The 27,247-nt window shown below is 41.6% G+C and overlaps 1 protein-coding gene across 3 annotated transcripts in view; it reads left to right on the top strand.

Moving 5' to 3' along the window:
- PRKCH (protein kinase C eta) overlaps positions 1-27,247 on the top strand; it is a 232,817-nt gene that overhangs the window by 63,489 nt on the left and 142,081 nt on the right. For all 3 annotated transcript variants that reach the window (XM_003901894.5, XM_021941880.2, XM_021941881.2), the window contains exon 2: positions 6,464-6,527. In XM_003901894.5, coding sequence (XP_003901943.2) covers positions 6,464-6,527 — 64 coding nt within the window. The remainder of the gene's footprint in view (positions 1-6,463; positions 6,528-27,247) is intronic.

Below are 27,247 nucleotides of genomic sequence, written 5' to 3'. Positions count from 1 at the left end.
GTGTATTTATTGCTCCTTGAATGACTGTTAGAGTAAGAATGCTAAGTGTGTTCATTTCTATGTGGGGCTACCCTAGACTCCGACCTCAGCTCTGTCCTATTAGACACTCTGTCAGTACATTAGCCAATGACATAGGTCGCCTGAGGCCCTGATTTGGGGAGCCATAAAACTGAGAAGGGGGGCCGGGCGCGGTGGCTCAAGTCTGTAATCCCAGCACTTTGGGAGGCCGAGACGTGTGGATCACGAGGTCAGGAGATCGAGACCATCCTGGCTAACATGGTGAAACCCCGTCTCTACTAAAAAATAACAAAAAACTAGTCGGGCGCGGTGGCGGGCGCCTGTAGTCCCAGCTACTCGGGAGGCTGAGGCAGGAGAATGGCGTGAACCCGGGAGGCGGAGCTTGCAGTGAGCTGAGATCCGGCCACTGCACTCCAGCCTGGGCGACAGAGCAAGACTCCGTCTCAAAAAAAAAAAAAAACTGAGAAGGGGAGTGAATGAACTGACTGGATTTGCCATCCAGTGAACCCTGTGACCTGGAACAAGCCAAAGTATTGCAGAAAAAAAAATGAAGCACTTGGGTTTTTGTGAAGGTTTTGAGCCTAACCACTGCACAAGCACAGGATGTGGGAAGCAAAGCCTTATAGCACCTAGAAAACATGCAGAGGTTTTAGTTCATTGTAAGCTCAGCCTGGGCCACTGGGGCTTCTCGGAGCGCCCGTGTATTCTCGCTGCGTCGGTAAAGGGCACTGTCGCTGTGAAGATCAACGTTAGTGATAATCTTGCTCTCACTCGTGAAGGTCAGGTTGATTTCACACTCAGGCTGATTTCACCCTTTAATGGGGGTGTGGAGAAATTGGGGCATGTCAGGAGGAAACTGACCAGAATGGTGAAGGAGGAGAAAATCATGTCCTACATGAAGTTGCTGAGAGTTTGAGATACCCAGGTCTATCTTGTTTACTCATTTGTTCCACAAACCATTTTGTGTCCCCTTATATGCAAGGTAGGGTCTCCTTTGGGGACAGGGCATAATGACTACAACATGATGTGGGTTCCAGCAGTAGTCTTCATAACAGGTGTGGAGTTGCCCACCTGTCTGAAAGAGGTCTGGGAAGGTCCCCCTATACAGGTGGGTCTTGAATTGATGGACAAATTGGAGTCTGACAAGTATGAAAAGGAAGAAAGGAGTTTCCAGCCAGAAAGATCACATACCCCAAATCACTAGGCAATAAGCTACAGATGAGTAATGTGTAATTTTCATAATTTTGACTATATTCCCCAGTGTGCTGCTTGACCCATAATGCGTTTGGTTGCTCTCTCAGAATAAATAACATGCCTCCCTGAAGAGTGTACAAGAATTAAGAGATGAGGATGCTGGTGTATGCAGCTGTAGTGGTGGGAAGAGCTTAGGCTGAAAGGTAAGAAGGGGTATAGTGTCTAGGGCTATGTGCTGTGCTAAAGAATTTGGACCTCATCATGGACAGGAGAGGAAACACTGACGGTTTCTAAGTTAGGAAGCCACATAGTCAGATTTTAATTTTTGAAACATATCACTGGCAGCAGCTGGAGGACAGTAGTCTGGAGATAGAAGGCAGCTAGAAGCCCATTCAGGGAGGCCAGATGAACCACGGCAGTAGGAGTGGAGTGGGGGTGGATCCAGGAGAGACTTCGAGAGTGGACGTGTTGGGATCTGAGAGCGATTGCATGTACCTGCTGAGGAGCTGGGCTTCTGGTGTGGACTGCTGGGTAAATACAGGGCTCAGGAGTGAGAGGAGGGCCAGGAAAGGGTAGTGTCCTGGAAGTAAGGGATGAGAGATTCATGAAGAGGAAGACAGAGAGATCAACTGAGATGAAGACAGACATATCTTTGTATCTGACAGTAGGACGTCATAAAAGTTGCTGGAGCTGTTTCAGTGCTGGTGGGAGGCAGGGAGGCAGACTGCAGGAGATAGCATGGATGTTAGAAGGCATAGAGGAATGTGATAATTGTTGTCAAATATTTGACCTATTCTCTTTGGCTGACAATTCAGATATGTTTTTTGAGTGCAAGTGATAGAAACCCCTACTCAAACTGGCTAAGACAAAAGGAATTTGTAGGCTCAAAAAACAAAAAAATCCCAAAGAATCAAGCAAGGCTTGATCTAAGGGTTTAAATGATGTTATGAAGAGCGGTTCTCTTTCTGTCCCTCAGCTCTCCCCTCTTTGTTGGCTTCATTCTGTAGCTCAGTGGGGGGACAAACACGGGTGCCAGACACTCCCAAGTTTGTGTCCTTCCAGATTGAAGTTTAGCAGAAGCGAGATCTTGTCCCTTCTTTGTAGATCCAGGATTCCTAGTTGGACCTACTTGGATTTTTGTGCCCAAACCTGAACCAGTAGATGCTGATACCGGGTAGGGAGTTGTAATTATACTGCTAGCCAGAGAGAAGGAATGTGCCTGCCCCAGGCCAGCTGTGCAGAGTTCAGTCAGTGCTCTGATCGGCTAGGCCTGGTCACATGTCCACTCTGGAGCTAGGGGCAGAATCCCAGATGAGCCATTTGGACTACATGTGAGGGAGGGGTAGTTCTCAAATAAAGCTCAAGTGTTATTCCCAGAAACTGGGATGGATGTACTAGCTAGAGACAGTGTCCGCTGGAGCTGTAGAGGGCGAAACTAAGGTAAATCAGTGGAAATTATTGGTCTTGCTGCATTTGTATTCATAGAGAAAGATCTGTCTATGATGTACAGGAATGGAATAGGCCAGCTGTTAAGGTAATGAGTTGGTTACCACTGGGAGGTATCTAAGCATCCGCCATGAATAAATGATAACAGCCCATCAGCAGTGTATAGAAGGAACGAATAACCTCTAAAGCCACATTTTTCAAACTGTTTCTCTGTGACACAGTAAGGAATACATCTTTACATTAAAACCCAGTATACCCTTTTATATGTATACAAAACTACACACAAAAGTTGCACGAAGCAGTACTTTTCCTTACTACCTGTAGCATGTTCATATTTTCTGTTCTGTTTTTATTCTACTTTAAAATCCCTGTTGTGGGCTGGGTGTGGTGGCTCACACCTGTAATCCCAGCAGTTTGGGAGGCTGAGATGGACAGATTACTTGAGGTCAGAAGTTTGAGACCAGCCTGGCCAGCACAACGAAACCACATCTGTACTAAAATTACAAAAATTAGCCAGGTGTGGTGGCACATGCCTGTAGTTCCAGCTACATGGGAGGCTGAGACAGGAGAATCACTTGAACCCGGGAGGCAGAGGTTGCAGTGAGCTGAGATGATGCCACTGCACACCAGCCTAGGCAACAGAGCGAGACTTTGTCTCAAAAAAAAAAAAAAAAAAGAAAGAATTCCCTAATGAAAGCAACCCACTAAGTTGCTTTCATGTGTCTTTAAAAAGTTTCAACCTGCAGTTTGTAAAACCCTGTTCTGAGGTCCAGTGTCTTACCACATCTGCCCTAGGTGGACAACACTTGAAGACCGTGTTTAAATCTGGCTTTTCCACCACAATGGGTGGCTTGGGTCAAAAATGCGGAAGGAAACCTGTTCTACTTGTGAGAACTCCTGCTTCTAACTGGTGGAATCTCCTGCTGTCTGTCAGAGTAGCTCCTGACCCATCTTGAGATGGAAAGGCCTTTGTGGGCCCTCGGGGAAGAGTTGAAGGGAGTTTACAGGCTGGCTGTGGGCTGCAGGATGGCGGAGGCGGCCAGGCAGTAACTGTGCCTGTGCCAGCAGTAGTTTATGTTGTGAGGTCAAATGTATGTGTGTGTATGTATTCTCTGGCAGGCCTTTATATTGAAGATGAGGGAGTGGCTTTTAAAAATAACGTATTTTTGACTTGAAACAAGTCAAGGCAGAGAGTGGAGACAATTAGAGGCTGATATCCTGTTTAGTCATCTCTCTTGAGAGCTCTATTTTCAGAGCTGTTCTATAAAAGTTCACAAGTGGTGTTAAGATAGTTAAGAGGATATTGTTAACAGTAGTCATGATGCAAGTAGCTGATTTGAACAGGGAGGTGATTTATAGTGTGGTAGCCACATTGGTAACAGGTTTTATGCAGCAAAAGGGAGGGTTGTAAGAATAGGTTGTTATGCAAGTTAAGCTTTCTGAATCTGAACAAAGCAGGCATCTTTTATTTTGAAAAAGTATATAATCAGGGTGTGGTGGTGACCTGGGGTAAGTCCAGTGCATTTTGGGGGGCTTTGTCATGGGTAGATACAATTAAAAAAAAAAAAAAAAAGTAAGTAGTACTGTTAAGAATCTTTGAGATCGGCTCGGCATGGTGGCTCTTGCCTGTAATCCCAGCACTCTGGGAGGCCGAGGCGGGCAGGTTGCCTGGTCTCAGGAGTTCGAGACCAGCCTGAGCAACATGCCTCTCTAAACCAGGCATGATGGCATGTGCCTGTGGTCCCAGCTACTTGAGAGGCTGAGGCAAGAAGATCAATTGAGCCTGGGAGGTCAATGGTACAATGAGTCATGATCGCATCATTGCAGTCCAGCCTGGATGACAGAGGGAGATTCTGTCTTAAAAACAAAGAAACAAAAAAACAAAAAACAAACAAAAAAAATCTTTGAGATCATATGTGGAGGCTGTGTTAGAAATGCTAGGCCAACACCAACTGCAGTGGCTCACACCTGTAATCCCAGTGCTTTGGGAGACTGAGGTGGGAGGATTGCTTGAGCCTAAGAGTTTAGACTGGGCAGCATAGTGAGACCTTGTCTCTACATACATACATACTTCCATACATACATATATACATATATATACACATACCTAGATAAGCAAGCAAGCTGGGCATGGTGGCATATGTCTATAGTCCTAGCTACCTGGGAGGCTGAGGCAGGAAGATCGCTTGAGACCAGGAGTTTGAGGCTGCAGTGAGCGATGATTGTGCCACTGCACTCCAGCCTGGGAGACAGTGAGACCCTGGCTCAAAAAAAAAAGAAAAGAGAAGAAATGCTAAATAATTATGCCATGGACTTTTCAGATTGGAAGAGTGAGGCTCAGTGTGGTAAAGGACCTTGCTCAGGGTCCAGAACCAGCCGTGACAGAATCAGACTAGAGTTCTTGGCCTGGTCTAGTAGGGGGCGCTTTCCACTGTACCAGGTGACTTATTTGCAGCTTATTTAAATTTAATATTCGACCAAAAATGATCACTCGTATCTCTACTCAAGCTTCTCTATATGTCAGGCTTCTCTTCAGATGGAAGGTCAAAGGCAGAAATGGAACCACAGCTAAAAAAAGAGAAAAATAAAATAAAAATGGAGCCATGGGCAGAATCTGGAAAGATTTATTTAAGGACAATTGTAAATTCATGTATTTGAGTCCACAAGAGCCTCACAATGCAAGGCCTAGAGGTGTTCATGGATAGTGAAGTTAGCATCTGGTAGGAAGAGGGGAGTCCATCCACCTCAGCTAGTGGTGATCAGAACAGAGCCAGAGGGTGCTGTTCATCCTGGGCACCATGCTGCATGGGGTCTTCAGGAAACTGGACTATATGCAGAGGACGAGACCACATGAAAAGACTTCAAGCTGCATTGCTTGCAGAATGCATGTCTTGATATTTCAGCTGATAGGTAACTTCAAGGTATGTTGATACCCCCGTGACTAGTCAAGAGTAGCAGCCCTGACGCAGTGTCTCACGCCTGTAATCCCAGCACTTTGGGAGGCTGAGGCAGGAGGGTCATTTGAAGTCAGGAGTTCGAGACCAGCCTGGCCAACATGGTAAAACCCCATATCTACTAAAAAATACAAAAACTGATGAGGTGTGGTGGCACACACCTGTAATCCCAGCTACTCAGGAGGCTGAGGCAGGAGAATTTCTTGAACCCAGGAGGCGGAGGTTGCAGTGAGCTGAGATCATGCTGCTGCACTCCAACCTGGGCAACAAAGTGAAACTACCTCTCTCAAAAAAAAAAAAAAAAAAAAGGTAGTGAGTGCAAGGCTCCTAAACTTCCTTCCCCAGTGCTTCCTTAAGATTGACTAGACTTTGGTGGAAAAATGTAGCAGAGACTCTTTACACATTTTATTCCGTAAAACTAAAGATTTGTAGTTGACCAAGCCACATGTGTTCATTACCTTTTATGTTACCATTATTTCTCTATTTCATATTCTTGCCATGTGGTTTAGCTGCTCTTATAAGCCATATGCATAAGATATGGAGGTCTCAAAAACAATTACCAAGTATATGGATGTACCGCTCTATATTATGACAAGCCAAAAATGGGAGAGAATAAAATTTAAGAGGAAGGAAACTCTGAAAAAATGTGGTTTCTTTTAGATTTGCTTTTCAATCTTTACAGTTTTTTGAGCTTTCACTTGTTTCCCTGCCCCACTACTGTTTAATGAAAGACTTAGATTTATTTGATTTGTAGCTGTGATTTACACATTAGGTCTCTCTTTGATTAATTGTTTAAGGCCCACAAAAAATATTTTAATACTAAAATATAATTTTTTTTCCTCTCTTTCTAGGTGGATCTCGAGCCAGAAGGCAAAGTATTCGTGGTAATAACCCTTACAGGGAGTTTCACTGAAGGTAAGAATGAGTTTTGGGTAGTTTCCAGAATATATGTAATACGTAATCCTGGTTTATACTCAGTAGGAATTTCTATCATGGAAATTATAAAAAAGAGCATGTTGTAAGAGATGCTTAAAAAAATCACTTTCTTAAGTTGGGCTGGCTAGTATTTTGTTGCCCGGTGATCTGTTGGTTCAGGTTGCCAAATTAAATATATTTGCTAAATCTGGCAATCTCACATTTCATTTAACACACTCACTGAGCTTTTGTTTTTATTCAGTGTCATTGTAGCTGAATGGTTTTTGCGTCTTTTTGGTTCATGACTGTGGAACTCTACTTTACATCTTTGGTTTTGTGCCAACCTTTTAGTTTGCCCGTGAATGTCTATGAAAGAAATTTAGGGATCCAGTTATCTTCTTTTTAATCTCTGTCTCATTTGTGACCTGTAGGGGATTCTGTTCCTCATCTGTGGCTACCATACTCCCTACTCCCCCATCCAATTTTTTTTTTTTTAATTGAGGTAAAATTTATATGGGGGTGAACTGATAGATCAGAAGTGAACAATTTGAATTTTGACAAATGCATACAACTGCATAATCAGCACCCCAATCCAAGATACAGGACATTTCCATTATTGTGAACATTTCCCGGTACCCTTTTTCAATCCCCGGCTACCAAAGGCAATATGTAAAGTGCTTTATTTCACCACAGGTTAGTTTTACCTACTCTAGAAGTTCATATACATGGAATTATACAGTATGTTCTCTTTTATGTCTGGTTTCTTTCACTAAGCATACTTTCTAGAAGATTCATATCATTGTGTACATCAGTATTTTTTTCATTTTATTTCTGAGTAGTATCCCATTATATAAATGTAGCACCCATTTGTTTACCCATTCTCCTCTTAGTGGACTTTTGGGGTTTTTCCTATTGTTGTCTATTATGAATAATACCTTTATTAACCTTGTTACGCATAAATTTTCCTGGACATAACACTTTCATTTCTCTTGGGTGATTATATAGGAGTCGAATTGCTGGATAATAAAGTAGGTGTTTGTGTAACTTCAGAAGAAATTTCCACATGGTTTCCAAGTGGTTTTATTACACTCCCGCCAGCAATGTATGAGAGTTTCAATTACTCCATATCCTCATTAACACTTTCTATGGCTGTAGCTTTTCATCGTAGACATTCTAGTGGGTATGAAATTATATCCTGTGGGTTAAATTTGCATTTCCCTGATGTTGAGCACTTTCTCATGTGCTTATTGGCCATTTGTTTTTTTTTTTGATGATTTTCAGTTCCAGTCTTTTGTCCTATTTTATAAAATTGGACTTGTCTTTTTATTATCGATTTAGAGGAGTTCTTGTTTTCTGGATATGAGCCCTTTGTGAGAAATATGTGTTGTGATTACTTATTCCCAGTCTGTGGCTTGCCTTTTCATTTTCTTAATGGTGTCTTTGAGCAAAAGTTTTAAGTTTCTAGGAAGTTCAATTTATTAATCTCATCTTCTGTAGTTCGTATGTTATATGTCCTAAGAGATCTCTCTGCCATAGGGTCACAAAGATACTCTTTTTTTTTTTTTTTTTTTAAGAAGCAAATAGTTTTAGGTTTTCTGTTTAGGTCTGTGTGCCTTCTTAATATTTGTGTGTGATGTGACAGAGGAGTTGAAACATTTTATTTTCAATACACTAATGCAGTTGTTCTAGCACCATTTATTGGAAAGTCTCCCCCAACCACTTGAATCACCCTGGAACCTTTGTTGAAAATCAGTTGACCATATAATGTGGGTCTGTTTCTGGATTATCTGTTCTGTTCTGTTGATCTATTTGTCCATCGTTATGCCAGTATTACGCTGTTTCTCATTACTGTTGCCTTATAGTGAGTCTTGTGGTTACATAGTATGAGCCCTCTAACTTTGTTCTTTTTTGTATGTTTAAGATTATTTTAGCTATTCTTGGTATTTTGCATTTTGATGTCAGTTTTAGAATCAGCTTATATATTTCCAGACAAAATCCTGCTGTATTTTGAATTGAAGTAGTGTTGGACCTATAGATCAGTTAAAGGGGAATTGACACTTGATAATCCTGAGTATCTTTAAACCCATCTATAGTCACATTAGTCAGTTATCGTCCTTGGACATAGTCTTTGCTCATAAGGCATAGCCAGTATGAGGTTTTGGTAGAAATCCCAAGGTGTTTTAAGCCCTTTAATTTTATGGCACTCAAACTTCTCTTTCTCCTATGGGTGGGAAACAGCTGAAATCTCAGTTCCTATCTTTCAGCATTCTAGCTCTTGCTCCTATCTGGACCTCTTAGAGTTTCCCTTGCACATGCACAGTTTAGGAACATGTGAGGACTTGAAGAGTTTACGTATGTGGAGGTTCTTCTTTCTGTGGCCCCATCTTTCCAGGCTTTCTTTCCTCAATATCCAGTCATCTGGTAGTCTTGAATTTTGTCTATTCTGTTTTCAAGCCAATAAAACTGTAGTTCCATAGTGAGTTCTATTTACCCAACCCTGCACACCCTGGGGAATAATCTGGAGAAAAGCCCTACAAATGTGGGTCTCACCTAATGCAGTTTCCCTCTTTCATGTTCAAATTCTCTCTTGTTTGTGCATGTTTTTGGTTGTTCTCTCATATCAACTAGTTGTTTTAAAATATATTTTCCAGGTATTTTAATAGTTTGTTTGGAGGGTTGGTCCATATCAAGCTGCTTCGCTATTACTCAAACCCCATGAAGATTTTTAAGCATGTGGCTTAATGGTTTGTATGTTTGGTATAGGCATTTTGCAAAATTGGGTTACACTTTCTTTGATAAATAGTTTTCTCCGTTCCTTTCAGCCAACCATTCCCATTCATGTGGGTGAATTGTTTTAATGTTAAAGTTTTTCAATATATTGTCTCCATTATTAAATCTTGTCTTTTTGCACAAACCTGGATTTAGCAGAAACCTGAAATACTTGTCATAAAAAAAAACTGTCCAGGTTACAGTTTGGGGGGTGTTCTGCCTGCTCTAAGGTCTTTTTGCTTTGCTTGGTATCTTTTATGTACAGAGAAAAATGAGTTTGTTCCTAGCCTAGTCAAATAAAATGAATGTAGTATTATGGAACATTGTTGATAAAACATTCTCATCATGCACATAGAACATGGATCAACTATAGTAGAAAGAAACACAACAGTGAGAAAGAGGCCAGGAGGAGGAGTGGGTAAGATTCTGAATGAGCTGAATCACCTCTCTGCATTAAGTTACAAGGGGCCAGTGAAGTAAGGAGATGCATGTTAGACCAGGTCGGATTGTGCCATAATCATTACATGACTTTTTTTAGAGCCGTGCCAACTCTCTAGGACTAAATGCTTACCAAATACATCTGGTTGTTCTCATTGTATTTATTTATTAGTTTCAGTGATAAGAAGAATGAAATGGTAAGTCATACTGGGGCTGAGTTCTTACTAGGTCATTGCAATTGTTTCTTTCAGAGCTGACCCTGGGTGAAATTGTGAGATGAATTGAGTTTATCTTTGGTAATTCCATCTTTGCTTTAAGCTAGTCCTTTCTGTCTGCTGACAGTTGTCTCTTACTGCAGCAAGAAGCCCAGTGGTCCCTGTCCAGAAAGAGTTGCTGATAAGGAAGACAGTGAATTCATAGGCTAATTCACACTAAAGTGATAGAGATTGATGTCATAGTACTCTACTCCTCTTAGGTGTGTTTGCATATTTTAAAAGATGCTGGAAGAGCTAGCTGCTTTATCCATGAGAAATAGACTTTTAATGCTGAAATTTTAATGTTGAAATCTATGGGTGGGATATATTTTAGGAACCCCAGATCTGTTCTCTGTGTCTCTGTGGGTGCATTGTTTTTTCAGTTTGGCTCCTAGACTGGGGCTCAGCTTGAGCTTGCACGTTGCTGCTGCCTTTAAAACACAGCTCCCTTGTCACATGCAGAGGACGTGATGGCTGCCTCTCTGTGATAAGAAAGAAGGAAATGGAGCCCGCCGCCCCACCACCCCCCACCACCCCCGCCATGTGCCTGCCACAGCTGTGACAGCAACCTGGGCCTGGCACTGCGAGCATGTCCCTAGGTTGGCCTCACTCCTGGAAGCCACGTTAGATTATGCCCAGCCATAAAATGACAGGTTGGCTGGTGGAACATTTGGAGCTCTGGTTCCCATCTTGGATGCTGAAAGCCTTCATGGAAAAGCAGCATAAGGTCAGGCCTGCACAGTGTGTTTTGGACTGTGAAAAGGGCATTGTCCTGGGATCCTGGAGGCATTGTCAAAGCTCAGGAAATGTTGGCTGATCCTCAGTCTGTCTCACGGGGTTGTCTTGAAGGTCAGATGATATAATATATAGGGAAGGACTTTGCAAACTATAAAGTACTCTATGAAGGTATGTTAGTGGGATTTTCATTTCCATGTTCCTATTGTCACAGCAAGAAGATACTAGTCATTTCCCCTACCCCTGCCCCAGGACCATCTTATATACTTAGCAGGTTTGTTTGATCTTAACATTGATTTTATGGCCAGGCGTGGTGTCTCACACCTGTAATCCCAGCAATTTGGGAGGCTGAGGCAGGCTGATCACTTGAGCTCAGGAGTTTGAGACCAGCCTGGTTAACATGGTGAAACATCATCTCTACAAAAAATACAAAACTTAACCAGGTGTGGTGGCACACACTTGTAGTGTCAGCTACTTGGGAGGCTGAGGTGGGAGGATTGCCTGAGCCCGGGAAGTGCAGGTTGCAGTGAGCTGAAATCATACCACTGCACTCCAGCTTGGGTGACAGAGTGAAACCTTGTCTCAGGGGAAAAAAAAAAAAAAAAGACTTTATTTTATACAAGAAGCCTCAAGAATTTCGTGGAACTAGCATAATGTAGCATAATGTTGGTTTATCTCCATGCCTGTTTTCATGATCTCCTATGGGGGTTCTGCCATAAGCTCAGATTCTATAATCTCAGAGCTCTCCTTTTAAAAAGAAAGTACTTAAACTGGACTGTGGTCTGTGATATACAGGACTGGCACTGGGGCTACTGACTGCTACTTACCTCATTCTGTCTCATTTTTAAATTTTTCATTAATTATACTGAATTAGCTCAGGCAAAAACATTTTTGTTAAATGTAAGGCATGATTGAGAAATGACATGAGAAAAACCTGCTGGGTGCAGACCTGTAATCACATCATAGATGGTGGAGAGATAAAGATGAACAAGACATAGACACTCTCACAGGAGCTCCTAGGAGGGAAGGCAGATGCATATTATGTACGCACTGCAGGGAGCCAGGTCCCATGGCAGGAATAAGCCCAGTTCATGTCCCAGTGTTGGCACATGGGACTATGTAATCAGTTTGGCCAGGAGGGTTTAGAGAAAGCTTTTCAGGGGAGGTGATGTTTAAAGCAAGTCTGAATGATAAATAGGACTGTGCCTAGAGGGGAACAGAGTTCAAGAGAGGGAGACAGTTTGTACAAGAAACTAAAAGGGGTGTGGAGGTGCTAAAGGTGGGGAGTGTGGAGGTGCTAAAGGTGGGGAGTGTGGAGGTGCTGAAGATTGGGGAGTGGGATGGGGGGATGTGGCCAGAGATTTGGGGGTGGGGCTTATGTGTGGGCTTGCCCAGGACAGGCTCAGTTTGTTGGTTACACCAGAATGGTTATACAACAATGCCACTGTTCCCTTTCAAAAGGGTACCAGGTCAGACAACAGATTGCATGTTCACACCACTTCTAGGCTAATAGAAATGATAAGATACCAGTGAAAGGTTTTAAGCAGAGATCTGATTTGGTGGCCGTAGGTTCAAGGGTGGAGAAGGGGTGTTAGTTCATAAGAGTAGATCTAAGGTGTAGAGAACCATTATAGAGACTTGAAAGGTTGTCTCAGGGCAAGATTATTAGGGCCTGAATTAGGTTGGAATATGTAGGGGTGGAGAGGAGGGGGACAGCTTTGAGAGATGTCTGTGTAGTAAAATCAATAGGAATTAGCAATCCACTGGATGTGGGGGATGGGGAAAGAGAAGTCTCAGGTGATGCTCAGATGGTGCCTCAGAGTCATTTACCAGGGTAGACACTGGGAGAAGATGATGAATTCAGCTTTGGACAAGTGGAGTTTGGGGTGCTTGTGGGAAATCTAAGTTACAATGTCTAGGAGAAATTGGAAATAAGATTCCAGAGTTTGGCAAGATGCCTGGGCCTGAGGTGTTGGTCCAGTGCCAGGTGGAAGACAGGCACGTGGATAAAGAGGCCCAATGAGAAGATTTAGCAAGAAAAGCAAAGCTTACCAGCAGCAGAACTCTGTGGAGCATTAACATTTAAGGACTTTGGCTCATGGCTTATAATTTATCAAACCAACCAAACTCTGTTGAAGGTTTACTTAATGAACACCCATTTTGCTAAGATATTACTTGTACAGTAGTACCTGAGTGCTTGCTGTATGCCAGGACTGTTTCACCAGATGGTTTACTGTCTTCCGAATGGGCACGAAACTGTTTGATAATGAAGTTAGAAGAAAGAACAGAACACAAACGGCTTTGAAAAGTAATGTTTGCATTGGTGGTAACAGTGGTTTCTTCCAAGTTTGATGATACAGTGTGCTGTGTGCAGGTTTACGCCTAATGCTGGGGTAAAAAGAACAGATGAACCTACTCAAAACCTACAGTGAGGGGTCTTCATTGAACTTATATAGAACAAGAAAAACTCTTTTACAATCATTGCTTTGTGGAAGTCCTCACAGAGCCTAAGGTGTAAAGTTATCAACTGGATCAGAAACCCCTCACTGTTGTTCATCTTGTTAAAGGGGTCACTCTCCATCGTGTGCAGAATTCCCCTAGGCACTGAGGCAGAAGTAGAAGTGATTTATTATTTTGAAAAAGCTGTCTAATGTCAATCTGTATTCTAACTAAGCATTCCTGGAGCTAAGAACTGGATCTGAAGTCTGATCAAATTGAAATTTATTATAGTGATGAAACAGCCCTGGATTTTTAATGCAGCCTTTAGATGCCATCATTGTTGCCATTTGTATGATTGTCACTATGTTGGACTAATTTTTATCTGGAAGAGTGGAGTGGCAAAAAGAAGAATAGATTGAAACGATGGAAACAAGAAAATACATTAAACTAAATTCATAACTGCTTTAATTGGAGGAGAAACAACAGAAAGAAATTAAAGTATGACATCATCTTATGTGAGGACAAAAAGATGTAGCTGGATTATTATGCTCCTAAGAAATATGGTGTAAGATTTTACGATTTGAAGAGAACATAGTGTGCAGTAAATGAAGTTTGTTTGGACTCAGGGAACCTCAAACTTAAATGGTTGGCCCACAAAGCAAAAACCAGACATGATGTGTCTCCTGATGGAAGCCCACACAACATTGTGATCTTACCAAAAAGTAGAGGTAGTTTTACCCAAAAATCAAGCCTGAGTCCAGTCAGCCTTCCAGATCCAACCACCAGTTAAGAGGAAATACAGGGGACAGAGGAGCATTTTGAATTACACCATGGGATGTAATCAGCAAAATCCAGACTGTGGAAAAATTTTACAGGAGAAGAGACTTGGTTTCTTCTACCATACATTGGAAGAAAAAAGTAAAGGAAAGAGAACCAAAATAACAAGAGAGAGGCATATTAATCATTTGCAATATATGGGCCACGTTTTATCCCAATTCAAACACAAATTATAAAAGAAACATTAACTCCCAGGAGGTAAGTGAAGAAATGGAAACAGTGCCTGGATCTGTGAGGATGTTACAGAATTGTTTATGTTATTTAGGTGTGACTGTGGTATTGTGGTTGCTTAAAACAAAAAGAACATCCATTGGAAATACACTTAAAAATATTTATTGATGATATGATACGACATCTGGGCTTTACTTCAGAATAATGCAGAGGTGGGCAGAGGCAATGGGATAGAATTGAACCCCGTTAGCCATGAGTTGTTTACTGAAGCTGGGTGATGATTATATGTTGCATGTGGTTTATACTATTCTACTTTTGCATGTATTTGAAATTCTCATTAATGAGTTAAAAAGTAAAATAAAATGACAATTTTCAAGAATATCTGCCTCTTAAACAAGAACAAGAATCTGGGTTATGACATCAAAATGATGCTTGTACTTGAACATGATACCTCTTTTCACTTACAGATTAAAGCTGGAGGGTTTTTTAATGTATATATTTTATCCATAATTCTCAGTTTTTGTGTATTAAGAAAAGGTAAGTTAAAAATTTTAAATGACTAAAGTACTGTGCTTCAGAAAGGTTTTTTTAAGTGCTAAATAAATAATAAGCTGTGAGTCAAAAACTGCAGGCAGGAAGAGGTGAGGAAGATCATTCCTTTTGTTCCATCGTCAAGTTCTCACTCACAGTGAATGACAAGTAGATCATCTCCTCCTAACAATTACATAACATTTTGCAGTTGCAAAGTTTAATTTTAAGATAGTTTCCTGAAGGAATAAGGTAAATCAGAAGGATTAATGGTAGAAGTATCTTTATAAAGATAGTACGACAAAGGTTCTTAGTGTACTTGTTTCTTCCCCAGAGTTCCCAAAGCAAACATAAAGGTATTCTATTTTGTACCAGTTTTGGGGGAAGAAAAACTTCCTCAAAAACAAAACCCTGACAAAAAACCTGTTATTTGTGAATTTGAAGCTTGTTTAGAAAAAATAAAAAAGACCTTTTACTTCTGCTAAAACCTTGAATTGTTCCTTATTTGAGACATTTAATACATAACTCGGAACAGATACACATTTCTCCTGGGGAGACGATGGAAAGACACTTAAAGTTTGGCATCTGCTTTTTCTCTCTAGTAAGGCAGTGCACAATGGTGCAGAATAAGTCTGATCTTTTTCTTTTTGTCCCATTGCCTCAGTTTTCAGCTCACATTTCTTGTCTCAAGCCCAGTGGTTTACAAAGAATTATGTTCTCTGCTAAGTCATTGTGGCACATGGACCAACAAGGCAGATAAAGCATGTGTTACTGTTTTGAAGCTGCAGCCCACAGTTACCCACTGTATGAACACTTCAGATGCATGTCATTTTTAAAGAGAAAAAGTGGGTAACTGTGGGCTGCAGCTTCAAAACAGTAACACATGCTTTATCTGCCTTGTTGGTCCATGTGCCACAATGACTTAGCAGAGAACATAATTCTTTGTAAACCACTGGGCTTGAGACAAGAAATGTGAGCTGAAAACTGAGGCAATGGGACAAAAAGAAAAAGTGATCTCTGGTGGGAGTTGATTTATAGCATTCCTTTCTCAGGTTTCAAGCCTGGTGACAAGTTGTTGATTTAATTTTTTTTAAATGTTGCTTTTTTTTTTTTTTTTTGAGACGGAGTCTCGCTGTGTCGCCCAGGCTGGAGTGCAGTGGCCGGATTTCAGCTCACTGCAAGCTCCGCCTCCCGGGTTTTTACGCCATTCTCCTGCCTCAGCCTCCCGAGTAGCCGGGACTACAGGCGCCTGCCACCTCGCCCGGCTAGTTTTTCGTATTTTTTTAGTAGAGACGGGGTTTCACCGGGTTAGCCAGGATGGTCTCGAACTCCTGACCTCGTGATCCGCCCGTCTCGGCCTCCCAAAGTGCTGGGATTACAGGCTTGAGCCACCGCGCCCGGCTAAGTGTTGCTTTTTAAAAATTTATTCTTTTGGCATATTAGCTTGAAGAATGAGTGACCACTTTAGTTTTTGTGTTTGTTTTTTGCTGGGCTAAGCAGTTGTGGCTATCAGGTTGTAGACAGGGTAGGAGAGAAAGAAAGGAATCGAATGAATGGAAGAATAGGAACTGGAAAGGGACGAACGATATTTTTAAATCGAGACTAATTGTACCTTGTCATAGATGCTCTCTCCTCTTCTCCATAATATCTAGCTCATTCGTTGAATGCCTTCTGAGGACCAAACACTGGAGTTGGCTTGTAATTTAGCAAATAGCAATAGGAGCCCTCATTTTATTTCCTGGTAGCAGGATAGCCTCTTACCTAGTAATTGAGTACCTCTACATGTTCATACCATGCTATACATTATTCCATTTTCACTCTATAACAAATTTCTGAGGCTGATGTAATTCTCAGTATGCAAATAGTGAACCAGACTCAGAAACGCTAATTTGCTATGGTCTTTCCTGGATAGTAAGTGTCAGAGCCCGGACACAAGCTCAGATTGCAATGCTGAGGTCCAGGATCTTTCTACACCATCCAGCTATCTGGGGAGTTGGGGATTGGGGGGCAGCATTTTAGTTTTTTTCTTTATTCCATCTTAGAGGAAAACTGTCCTCAGGGTAGCAAAGTCCCACCCTCTGGAGAGTCTTGTCTTTTGGGATGATGTCTTTTTGCAAGGCTTCCCTTGGGTTCCTCCTCCTTAAACCTGAGGACCGACATTCACCCAGGAAAGGTGCAGTGTTCTCAGACATCAGGCATGGATGGGCCAGAAAGCTCTAGGCAGATTGAGTTTAAGATTTGTTCAAGTTTTGTTGTCAGTAGCTTCTCTTAATGTACATCTTAAGCTACAACTCAGAAGATAAAAATAAAATCAGTGAGTTCAGCATAGGTATGATAGCTCTATTTGCCTTTCTATACCCCAGTCATCATTGGCTTCACTGTACCTATTTCTCTTATTTTGACTATGAATGAAAAAACTAGGTAGTGACTTTGTTGGAAATTTTAAAATTCATTCTCAAAGTGTGATCCTGCAGACTTCTGAGAGTTCCAGAGGCATTTTCAGGAAGTCTGCGGTTCAAAACTGTTTTCCTTATAATACGAACATTTTATTCATCCTTTTTCCCCCACACTGTGTTGACATTTGCCCCAATGGTGCAAAAGAGAAATGGTGGGTAAAACCATGGCACCAAACTATAAAGTCATCATTGTATTCTTGATGGCCACACAATTGCAGGAGGAAAAAATCTAGTTTCACTTAAGAATGTCTTTGATGGAACAGTAAACATTATTCATGTTATTGAAGGTCAATCCTTGACTGTATATCTTTGTAAAATTTTGTGTGACAAAATGGGAAATATGCTAAAAGCATTCCTGCTTCATACGAAATACTGTTGTGTCTCAAGGAAAAGCAGTTGTGTGATTGAGTTGTTAGCTGAGCTAGCCAATTTTTGCATGGAACACCATTTTTCCTTTGAAAGAAAGACAGACAAACCATACTATGGAACTGGCAAATTTGTCAGACGTTTTCTAAAAAACGAGTGAACTGCACCTGTTACTTCAAGGAAAACAACTGCAAGTATTTGCTGCCAGTGATAAAATTAGAGCCTTCAAAACATAATTAGAATTTTGGAAAGTTTATATCCACCATTGTGAGCTTGACAACATCCCAGTACTTATTCTTTTCTCGTGAGTTTCTTAACAATTGTAATTTTTAAAAATTGTGTTATGAGATATATTAACATTTAGAAGACGACTTCCAATGATTCAGTGAACACATGTTTTCACAATGGCCAGTACGAGATGTTATAAAATCATGTATGGGTCAAGGATCTCTTGAAAGCGTAAGGTAGACTAATGGATATTAATTTAAAGTATGAAAAGTTCATTGATACAGTTTTACATTGCAACCAACTTTTGAGAAACTACTGCTTGTTTAATTTTATGTGGTATTAAAGAAGAATATCTGCAATTATCTGAAAAATCTATTAAAATTATATTTTTAAATTACTCGGTGTGAGGCTGGACTGTATTCATGCACTTCAACGAGAACAACTTTGCAATGGACTGAATACAGAGCAGATATGAGAATCTAGTTGTCAGGCCCGGTGCGGTGGCTCACGCCTGTAATCCCAGCACTTTGGGAGGCCAAGACGGGTGGATCACGAGGTCAGGAGATCGAGACCATCCTGGCCAACATGGTGAAACCCTGTCTCTACTAAAAATATAAAAAAAAATTAGCTGGGTGTGGTGGTGTGTGCCTGTAATCCCAGTTACTCGGGAGGCTGAGACAGGAGAATCGCTTCGACAAGGGAGTCGGAGGTTGCAGTGAGCCAAGATCGCGCCACTGCACTCTCAAAAAATATCTAGCCGTCTTCTTTTAAGTCAGACATTAAAGAGATTTGCAAATTGTAAAATAATGCCATTCTCTTCATCTTTGGGGGAATGTTTGAAAATGTAGTTATCTTTTATTAAAATGTTTATACTAATATGTAATGGAATTGTTATTGTTTTTGATAAATTAATAAATATTTTTAAATGTCTCCATTTAAATTTCTAATTTGACAAATATCAATAGAATCCATTCAAAGCAAAACTCTTTGAGTCATAGTATTTTTTAAGACTATAAAGGGGTACTCAGACCAAAAAATTTTACAATTTCTAGGTTAATTTTTTCTTATGTTCTTTCAAAAGCCCAGTGCTTTAAATTTTAATGACCCCCGGGAGAAGGAACTGACACATAGTTGTGTATGTTATAATCAGAAAAAATATATACAATTAGGTGATACAGGTGACAGAATTGTCACTTTTTTGAAACTTTCTTTTTGTTTCTGATTATTTCTACTGTGCATTGTACTTTTTCAGCCAGTTTTTGTTATACGCCTGTTCTCATAAAAATAAGGTCAGTAAGTGACACCAAAACAACTCAGAAGCCTATGGTGGTTTCTAACTTTAGAGCTGCCTGTCACAAATAGCTTCATGCTAAACCTTTGCTTGATTTGAGCCGAACAAGGTAGTCACGATACTTCTGAGCAAGTGGTCAGTGCTGTAAGCACTAAAAGCTGAACCTCAAAAACAGCTCAAGATCCATGGACAGAACCTCAGGAGACATTTCTATGGCACTCACTTACTGACTAGCATTCTCCTTTTGTAATCAAGGTTCTTGAAAAACAGAGGCTGACTCGTTTGTTAATTTTTTTCAAGCTTTATTGTTTTTTCCTTGAAATTATAGTGATGTGGTATTCTCTCTGTGGAACTGAGGTTTGGGTAAAACAAGAATGATTTAATTTTTTGATAGAAAAGTTAATCGCTCAAGCGTCTGTTTTCATTATACTTCCATTTTATTTCCAGCAACCCCTTATCTCCCTGCTCTCTTTGTTTCAAATGAACAAGACAGTAGAGTTTCTGTTTTCCAGGCCACCTGCGTTGGTAACCCTTTTCCTAAGCTTTCCCTAATAACACCCTGTGTCAGTGGACAGGTAGGAGGTAGGAAGACCTGTTTCTTCCCTTCTTCCGTGATACTCATCTTCAGCATCATTCTTTCATCCTGATGTCTGAGAGTTCTGTTCTGGTCTCAAGTCAGCAGTGGATGACCCACTGCGTGAAGTTGACGGGGAGTGTGGGGCGTGGACAACAGTGGTCTGAGGTTGCAGATACATTCTTTATATATGTAAGAGACTGCCTTAGGTTTTGTAAGTGGAAACTTAGTTCTCATAGGATTTTGGAGAAAATCAGTTGCCACCTCTAGGAATTTTCATTTGTTTACAAAATGTCCTGGGTCAAGCAATACTTGTATGTTATCACTACTTAGGTTTAGTGGATCGATCTATCCATTCATCCATCCATCCATCCATCCATCCATCCATCCATCCATCCACCCACCCACCCACCTGCCCATCAACAGAGTATTTATGTGGAAAACTATGTAATGGATGTATATATTCATACATGTGTGTATGTATGTACTTAGTAATGACACTGGTTTATTTTCACAGAACTCAGAATTTGGTGTGTATGTGGAGACATAAACAATTCGAAAGGTTAACATAATATGTACCTCCACAGGTGGTACATTCTGTGGAGAAAATAAAACAGAGTAAGGGGACAGAGATGAGTCCTATGTGTATGCTGTTTTGTTCAAACGATGGTCAGGGAAGGCCCCTCTGATGAGGTATCATTTGAGCCAGTGGTCTAAAGAAAGGGAGGGAGTGGACCTTGAGTCTGTCTGTTGGGATAGGGAACAGGAAGTACAAAAACTGTAAGGGTTACAGCAGGGAGAGGAGTGTAGCTGGGCCTTGAGGTCAGGGGAGGTGCCCACATGGTTGTTATCACAAGTTTGGTACCCTGCTAATATCACTTCCCTCTTCAAGAGCATACCGTTGTCACTTAAGTGATGTTCACTTATGTTTGGTCCTGGCTTACCATATGGCTCACTGAGCATCTTTTCCCCATTGGTTAGGGGCTTGAAGAGCAAAGCATCACACCTATTTATGACTTGATGTATTTTGCTAATACTGAAATCATTCCAAATTCATGATAACGACTTTTTCCAGTTCTGTGAATTCCCTCATGGTTTCTTTTTGTTCTAAGCTAAATTAGGAGCCAATCCCCAGCTTAATAAGCATTAAAAGTTCAAACTGACTGTCTGGGAATCTATAACAAGTCCATGCACTGCTAAATATAATTAGCTGTAATTCAGTTCTAGTTATGGGTTATTAAGAAATTACTCTTATTTGAGCACCTCACCCATCAAAAATAAAGTAAAAAAATTTAGGTGCAGCTGGAATCTTCTGTTCTTTTTTTTTTTTTTTGGAGGCAGAGTCTCACTCTTGTCACCCAGGCTGGAGTTCAGTGGCGCAATCTCAGCTCACTGCAACCTCCACCTCCTGGGTTCAAGCGATTCTGCTGCCTCAGCCTTCTGAGTAGCTGGGATTACAGGCGCACAGCACCACGCCTGGCTAATTTTTCTAGTTTTAGTAGAAACGGGGCTTCACCATGTTGCCCAGGCTGGTCTCGAACTCCTGACCTCAGTTGATCCGTACCCCTTGGCCTCCCAGAGTGCTGGGATTACAGGTGTGAGCCACCATGCCTGGCCAGATCTTCTGTTCTTGAACTTGTGGTGAACTATCATTTGTTGAGGAGTTTTAATAAGTGTTAGTGATACATCTCTACTAAATAACTGGAGAGGTAAGTAGGTTGGAGCCCAGTCTGGGTACCTTATAGGGACTTAGTATATAGCTTTTGGAAGGTTAATTCTTACTGAATTTTGATGATACTTCTTGTTTCATGTAAACGTGGATGCTTCCATTATATGAGTCCTAAGATTTGGGATTTACCAAGTACTGAGAATAGGACCTTCAAAAAATATGAAATGCCAAGAGGATCTGTTTTAAAGCAATGGAATTATCTGAGAATTTTGAAAAATACAGATTCTCAGGACCCAGTCTGAATGAGAATCTCTGGGGAAGAGGCCAAGGAAACAGGATTCAGATAAGCACCTTGGCTGATTCCAGTGGTTGGCCAATTTGGATACCCCTGTTGTGTCCTAAATTATACCTAATTTGGTTAAAGTTTTGGTGGCTGGGAGATTTGCTAGTTGAAAAACACACATAGGAAAAAAAATGTATAGGGGAGTGTATTGCTTTGGAGTAGTCTTTTAAGAGTTGACAAAAACCCCAAATGTATTATTTTAAGAACCTTTTGAAATGCTGTAACAAGGGTCAGGTTACAGTTTTTGCATTGTTAGGGGGGCACATGAGACTCAGCAGCTACAGGCCTTGTTAATGTCTGCAAACACTCAGTGCTAATGTGGAGACTCAAGCCAGGCTTGAAAGTGATAAAATCAGGATGGGAATGTTGGCTTTGCCGCCCATCAGCAGTTAGACTGGAGACAAGTTACAGGCATTTCCTTTTTCGTGGGGTAACTGAGACCAGGAAAAGGCAATTGAAAGTGGTTCCAGTTAAAATGGGAGCCACAATTTTTTTCATAGTGTATATCTTTAAAAAGATTTGATTAATACTGTTCTTAAAATGACAACAATTGTGAAAGGAAATTTCATTCATCTTATATTTATCAGTGTTTGTGTTCCAGTGGCACCTGTGTGCTAATTCTTAGAACCAAGAATGGATCACATAACTCAGTATGTGTTTCTCTGACTGATTTGAAAGCATGATAACAGCTTCCACTTCATGCTGACTTTCTCAGCATTGTGCCGAGCAGGGTTATTTTTGCAAAAAGATTTGAAGATTTCATCAGTTTTTCCAGTAGACAGGCATGACTCCACCAGAGTTGGTCTCCTCTTTGTTGATGATGAACTCGACATCCGAGATTTACTCTGTCAGGGGTTTGCTGTGATTGGAGCAGTGTATTAGTCAATTTCATGACCTTCTGCATCCACTACAAGATCTCACTTTTTGATCTGGGGCTGATGTTTATGGCACAGTTTGTACTATGGGATGTATCTGCTACTCAGAAAGGGAGAACAACCACCCTTTACATGGTGGGCAGGAATAGGGTAGTTTTAAGCAAGGAGGGGTGTTAGAGTAGGGACTCATTTAAAAGTGGTCATTCTGTTCATCAGAGACTATTCTCATGCTCTGACCATTTAGTTTACCTATCTAAATCTTAAGATTATAGGGATGTTAGTAATTAATACTCAGATAATGAGTTCAGGTGTCTCTGTAAAATGAATAATGCATTTATTATGAAAGGTATAGTAGCTCTTATATGTAAGTCCACATACCCTACCATTCTGAAGGCGGGATTGCATGTCTAATACCACCATCTTATCTAAAGGTTCCTTGGGATCCACCCAGGCACAGGAGAACATAACAATGCTTGGAGGGGCTCTAACGTAGGACTTCAGAAGGAATTCATCGACAAAGACTGAAGCTTAACTCTGGGAGGGAACCATATTGATTTCGTTAAACATATTAAGGAATGGTAATTCAGTAAGACTCTGCTGTCCCCTTCCAGCCCCTCCTCAGTGAGGACACTGAGCCTCACTGGTGGGGACACTCAGCCAGAGTGTGAAAGGAACAGCTTCAGGGCCCTGCTCAAATGTGTCTGGGAGCTGTCACTTTTTCCATGCCTCTTGCTCAGGTGTTGGACGTCCTCATTTGAGACTTTTAATTCCTACATGCTTGGTCTTAGCCTTTCTGAATGCTTGAAGGTCATGCTTAAGTACAGCCTTTATAGAACCTTTTGTTCGATATGCAGAATATTGACTGCATGCTGGCTGTGTCTGTCTGTCTGTCCGTGCCTCTGTCTTTCTCTAACCAGGGATTACAGACTGCCCATAGGCTGAAATCAGCCTGCAGACCAGTTTTGCTTTGTATGCAGCATAGAATAATGCTTTTGAGGTTTTCCAACTTGAACTCTTCAGAAAGGGCAGGGTTCTCCAGTGTCCCACATCTCCTGTTGTCTGAATTTCCTCTGACTTCACACCTCTTTGCCTCCTTCTCTGGCCTCAGTTTGCAATCCTGAATCTGAGCATTTGTCCCATGTGTTTACTGGGCAGTGTACAGTGGCCTTGAGGGGGGACTTGGAAACATGTTTTAGTGAGAAAGATCACTTCTTTACTGGAGTCAAAACTGAAAATACTTTCCCTATGTGGAATACCGTACAGGTGTCTCTCTTGCACTGTTCAGCATCCCATCCTACTCAGTGGCACTCCCACTCTAGGTTTTGGGTAGTACAGAGTCTCACTGCTTTGGGGAGCTTTCGGGGGCATGGTGGAGACAGAAATCTCTTCATTTTTTCAATTTGTTTGGATCAGAAGATTAGCCTACTTTCAGGTAATAGGTCTACTTTTAATGATGCCTGCAGTTCCCTGAATGCCCCCCAAAAGTTAATTTCTGGTGTCTGTGTTAGTCCTTACAGTCAAAATTTCCTGGGAACTGCTGTTGGGAATCTGTAGCTGTGCTGGAGATAGAGGCGTGGGTAGGGGAGGACCATCAGTTTTGTATCAGATGGACCTGGTTCTGCTGCCTGTCCTTCCTTGCTGCGTGACCTTAAGCAGTTGTTGCCTTATGTGTAAAACAAGGGGCTAATGATACCTACACCCAGGGTTGCTATGAAGGTTACAAGAGCTTATACACACAAGCACACTCCCAGAAAGTATAGCATTAGGACCTGATGCAGACTATGTTCCCACCCACTCGGGAAGGAAATTGGTGCCCCATTTTCTTCCATGTACTTGGTGGTGAATCATCTAAAAGATACTGGAAAAATGTGATTACAGAAGCCCCCTTTCTCAGCCACTGCTTCAAAAATCCGAGACAGCTATTGAACGTCACCGAATAGATGTCATATTCTAGGAGGGTGTCGTGTACTTACAGGTCTGTGTTTCTAGATGCCTTTTGTAGGAGCTATCATCCATAAAGCTGTGGGTAAGAGGGAATTCCAGGGCTGGGTGGGGAAGGTGTGGGAGGGATTCACTAACTCTGAGGAGAGTGTGTGCTGCTTTGTCAGTTTCCTGTTCACTGGGCCACAGGGAATATGTTGGCCTATTTCTGAATCCGCCCACCAGACCAATGTCATACCTTTTCCCAAGCCACTCCTTGAGGGTCCAGCTAATTGATGTCGCCACATTGCCTCTCCTGGTGAAGACCAACTGTGCCATGGGGGTGGTGGCTGTGGGCGTAGACAGCCCTGTTCATGGGCATGCACACTGCCATGGGGGCTCCATGGGAATGCTGGTAGATAGCAGAACACAGATCAGGAGTTCTACTCTCCAGTAGAGCCCAACCCACCCATGGGTTCAAGGAATTGCTCTTTGGGATATGTTTGAAACCCATCCCTACTCTGGCTGATTCTTTTAGTACAGATATAGAAATGCAATGAGAACCTTCTCCCTGTAGTTCTCTTAAGATAAATGAGTGGTAGTGGCTCACACCTGTCATCCCAATACTCTGGGAGGCTGAGGCAAGAGGATTGCTTGAGCCCAGGAGTTCAAGACCAGCCTGGGCAACATAGTGAGATGCCAGCCATTTCCACCAAAAAAAAAAAAAAAATTATATATTTATATATATATACACACACATATATATACACACACACACACATACAGGCATGGTGGTGTGTGGTGTGCCCCTGTATTCTCAGTTACTTGGGAGGCGGGAGGATTGCCTGAACCCTGAGGTTTGAGGCTGCAGTGAGCCATGATTGTGCCACTGTGCTCCAACCTGAGTGACAGAGTGAGACCCTGTCTCAAAAAAAAAAAAAAAAAAAAAAAAAAAAAAGAGTTAATGTTTATAAGGTGTTTCTAGGTCCCAGGAAAAAGAAATGTTTTAAAAGCAGATTGTATATGCTACTTGTTATTAATTTCTTATCTCTAGAGATTGAATGGTAAGTGCCAGGGCCAGCATTGTACATTGTCAGGCTGCGTTGGCCCCTGTCATCTGCCTTTTCCTCCTGTTACTAGGAGCTTGTTAGGTTTGGTCACCAGCCTCATGACCTGATCAAATGCTGCCTATCAACTTGGAGTGGCTGTGGTTGTTTGTTTTATTTATTCATCAATAAATTGAGTTGGTTCACTCTGTGTATTTTCACATTTGGCCTTTTCCCAAATATTCGCCTTAGTTTATTAAATTAGCTTCTCAGTTATAAGTTAAAGTGTGTGTTGACTGTTACGGTTTTAATTGTACTGGCTTGGTTGTCTTTGAATGACCAGATGGCATCTCTTGAGTCCGTAAGCAAGTTTTGTTTGCTCGTTAGATTGTTTCCCTTAGGACCTCACCACCACTCCGTTCTTAAAAATGGTGATATGTTAAATCCACTTTAAATCTAGTATTTGATTATTAATTAAAATATCTCTTATGTGTTTTGAAGGTAAAATTACAATGTCATTGCATGTGAAATGGGAACATGTGTTGACAAACAGTTGATTAACTTGAGTGGATTTTGGTTAATCTTTTTACTCTGCTCCATGCTGCCTGCCTGTAGGGTAATATAAATCTGATGGGCTGTTGCTAGGCTCAGCTGCTTCTGGGTAGTCTGACAGGTTTCATCCTGTTAATGGCTCTTTTTCTCTAGGCCCTAGATTCTAGGGGTGTTGGGGTGATCCTGGTGAATGGAGTCTAACTATGTATTTGCTTCTTGCTTCCAGCACCAATTGTGGCCCATGGAGTGAGGCAAAGAGCACTGGTGTGGCTAAATTACTCCTTCTGCAGTACCCAGCGTATTATTGGATGCACTTTTCCTCTCTCCCAGAGCTTTCCTTATCTTCTAATTTCAAAGATAAGCGTTACCTGTAGGCAACGCACCCGACCTCTATCCCTGTTGTGGTAGCTACACATAAACATAGCCATCACGGCCAGGTCCCTTGGTTGGTCACATTTCCTACTGTTATGATCACCTTTCACTATCAACACTGACCAGTGTGCCTGGCTAATTCCAAACCATGTCAACAGCTGTATCACTTGGGCTCATGAAGCCTGCCAGGAAGAGCTGTGCACAGAAGAATTTTGAAAATGAGGATGATTGCAAAGGGACAGAAAGTATGAGATGTCGTGGATGCTGTCTTTTCTTTACGCCTTCAGTCATTTGAATGTCAGGACTTCCAAGCATGGGTATGCAGTGGGCCTCTGGGGAAAGTGCATCAGAACTCAGCAAGGATTGAGCCCCGGCAACTTCCAAGAGACCATCCTGTCCAACAGAGGCTGTCTTCACTGTGCAGACCTTTGAGCCACCTCAGAGGACACCACCTTCATGCCCATCCTTTACATGCCTCTTTGGTTCATGTCCCAGTCCCTTGTCCTCGGTGACCAAGATAGGAATGGTGTCAATGGATGATTATGGCGTGACATAGAGTAACTCTTCGCATAAAAGAGTGGACAGGGCAGGCACCTAACACTTGAGGACACCTGTTCCAGTCAGCCACACGTGTATTTATTAGGCCTTAAACTGATGGGATAGTTCGGATTTTTCAGTTTAAAATCTATAGGGAGACTTGACTTTTGGCCAAGATGCTGAAATAAGTGTTGGATTTGTCTTCCCATGTGAAAAACGAAATACAGACAAAATAAATGAAACAATGATTTGTAAGACACTAGATACATCAGACAACAAAGGCCAGTGATGCCTGAGAGAGAGAAAACAAATGAGGTGAG

This window comes from Papio anubis, chromosome 7, assembly GCF_008728515.1.
Source record: "Papio anubis isolate 15944 chromosome 7, Panubis1.0, whole genome shotgun sequence".
NCBI lineage: Eukaryota > Metazoa > Chordata > Mammalia > Primates > Cercopithecidae > Papio > Papio anubis.
This window is presented reverse-complemented; position numbering and strand designations above follow the sequence as displayed.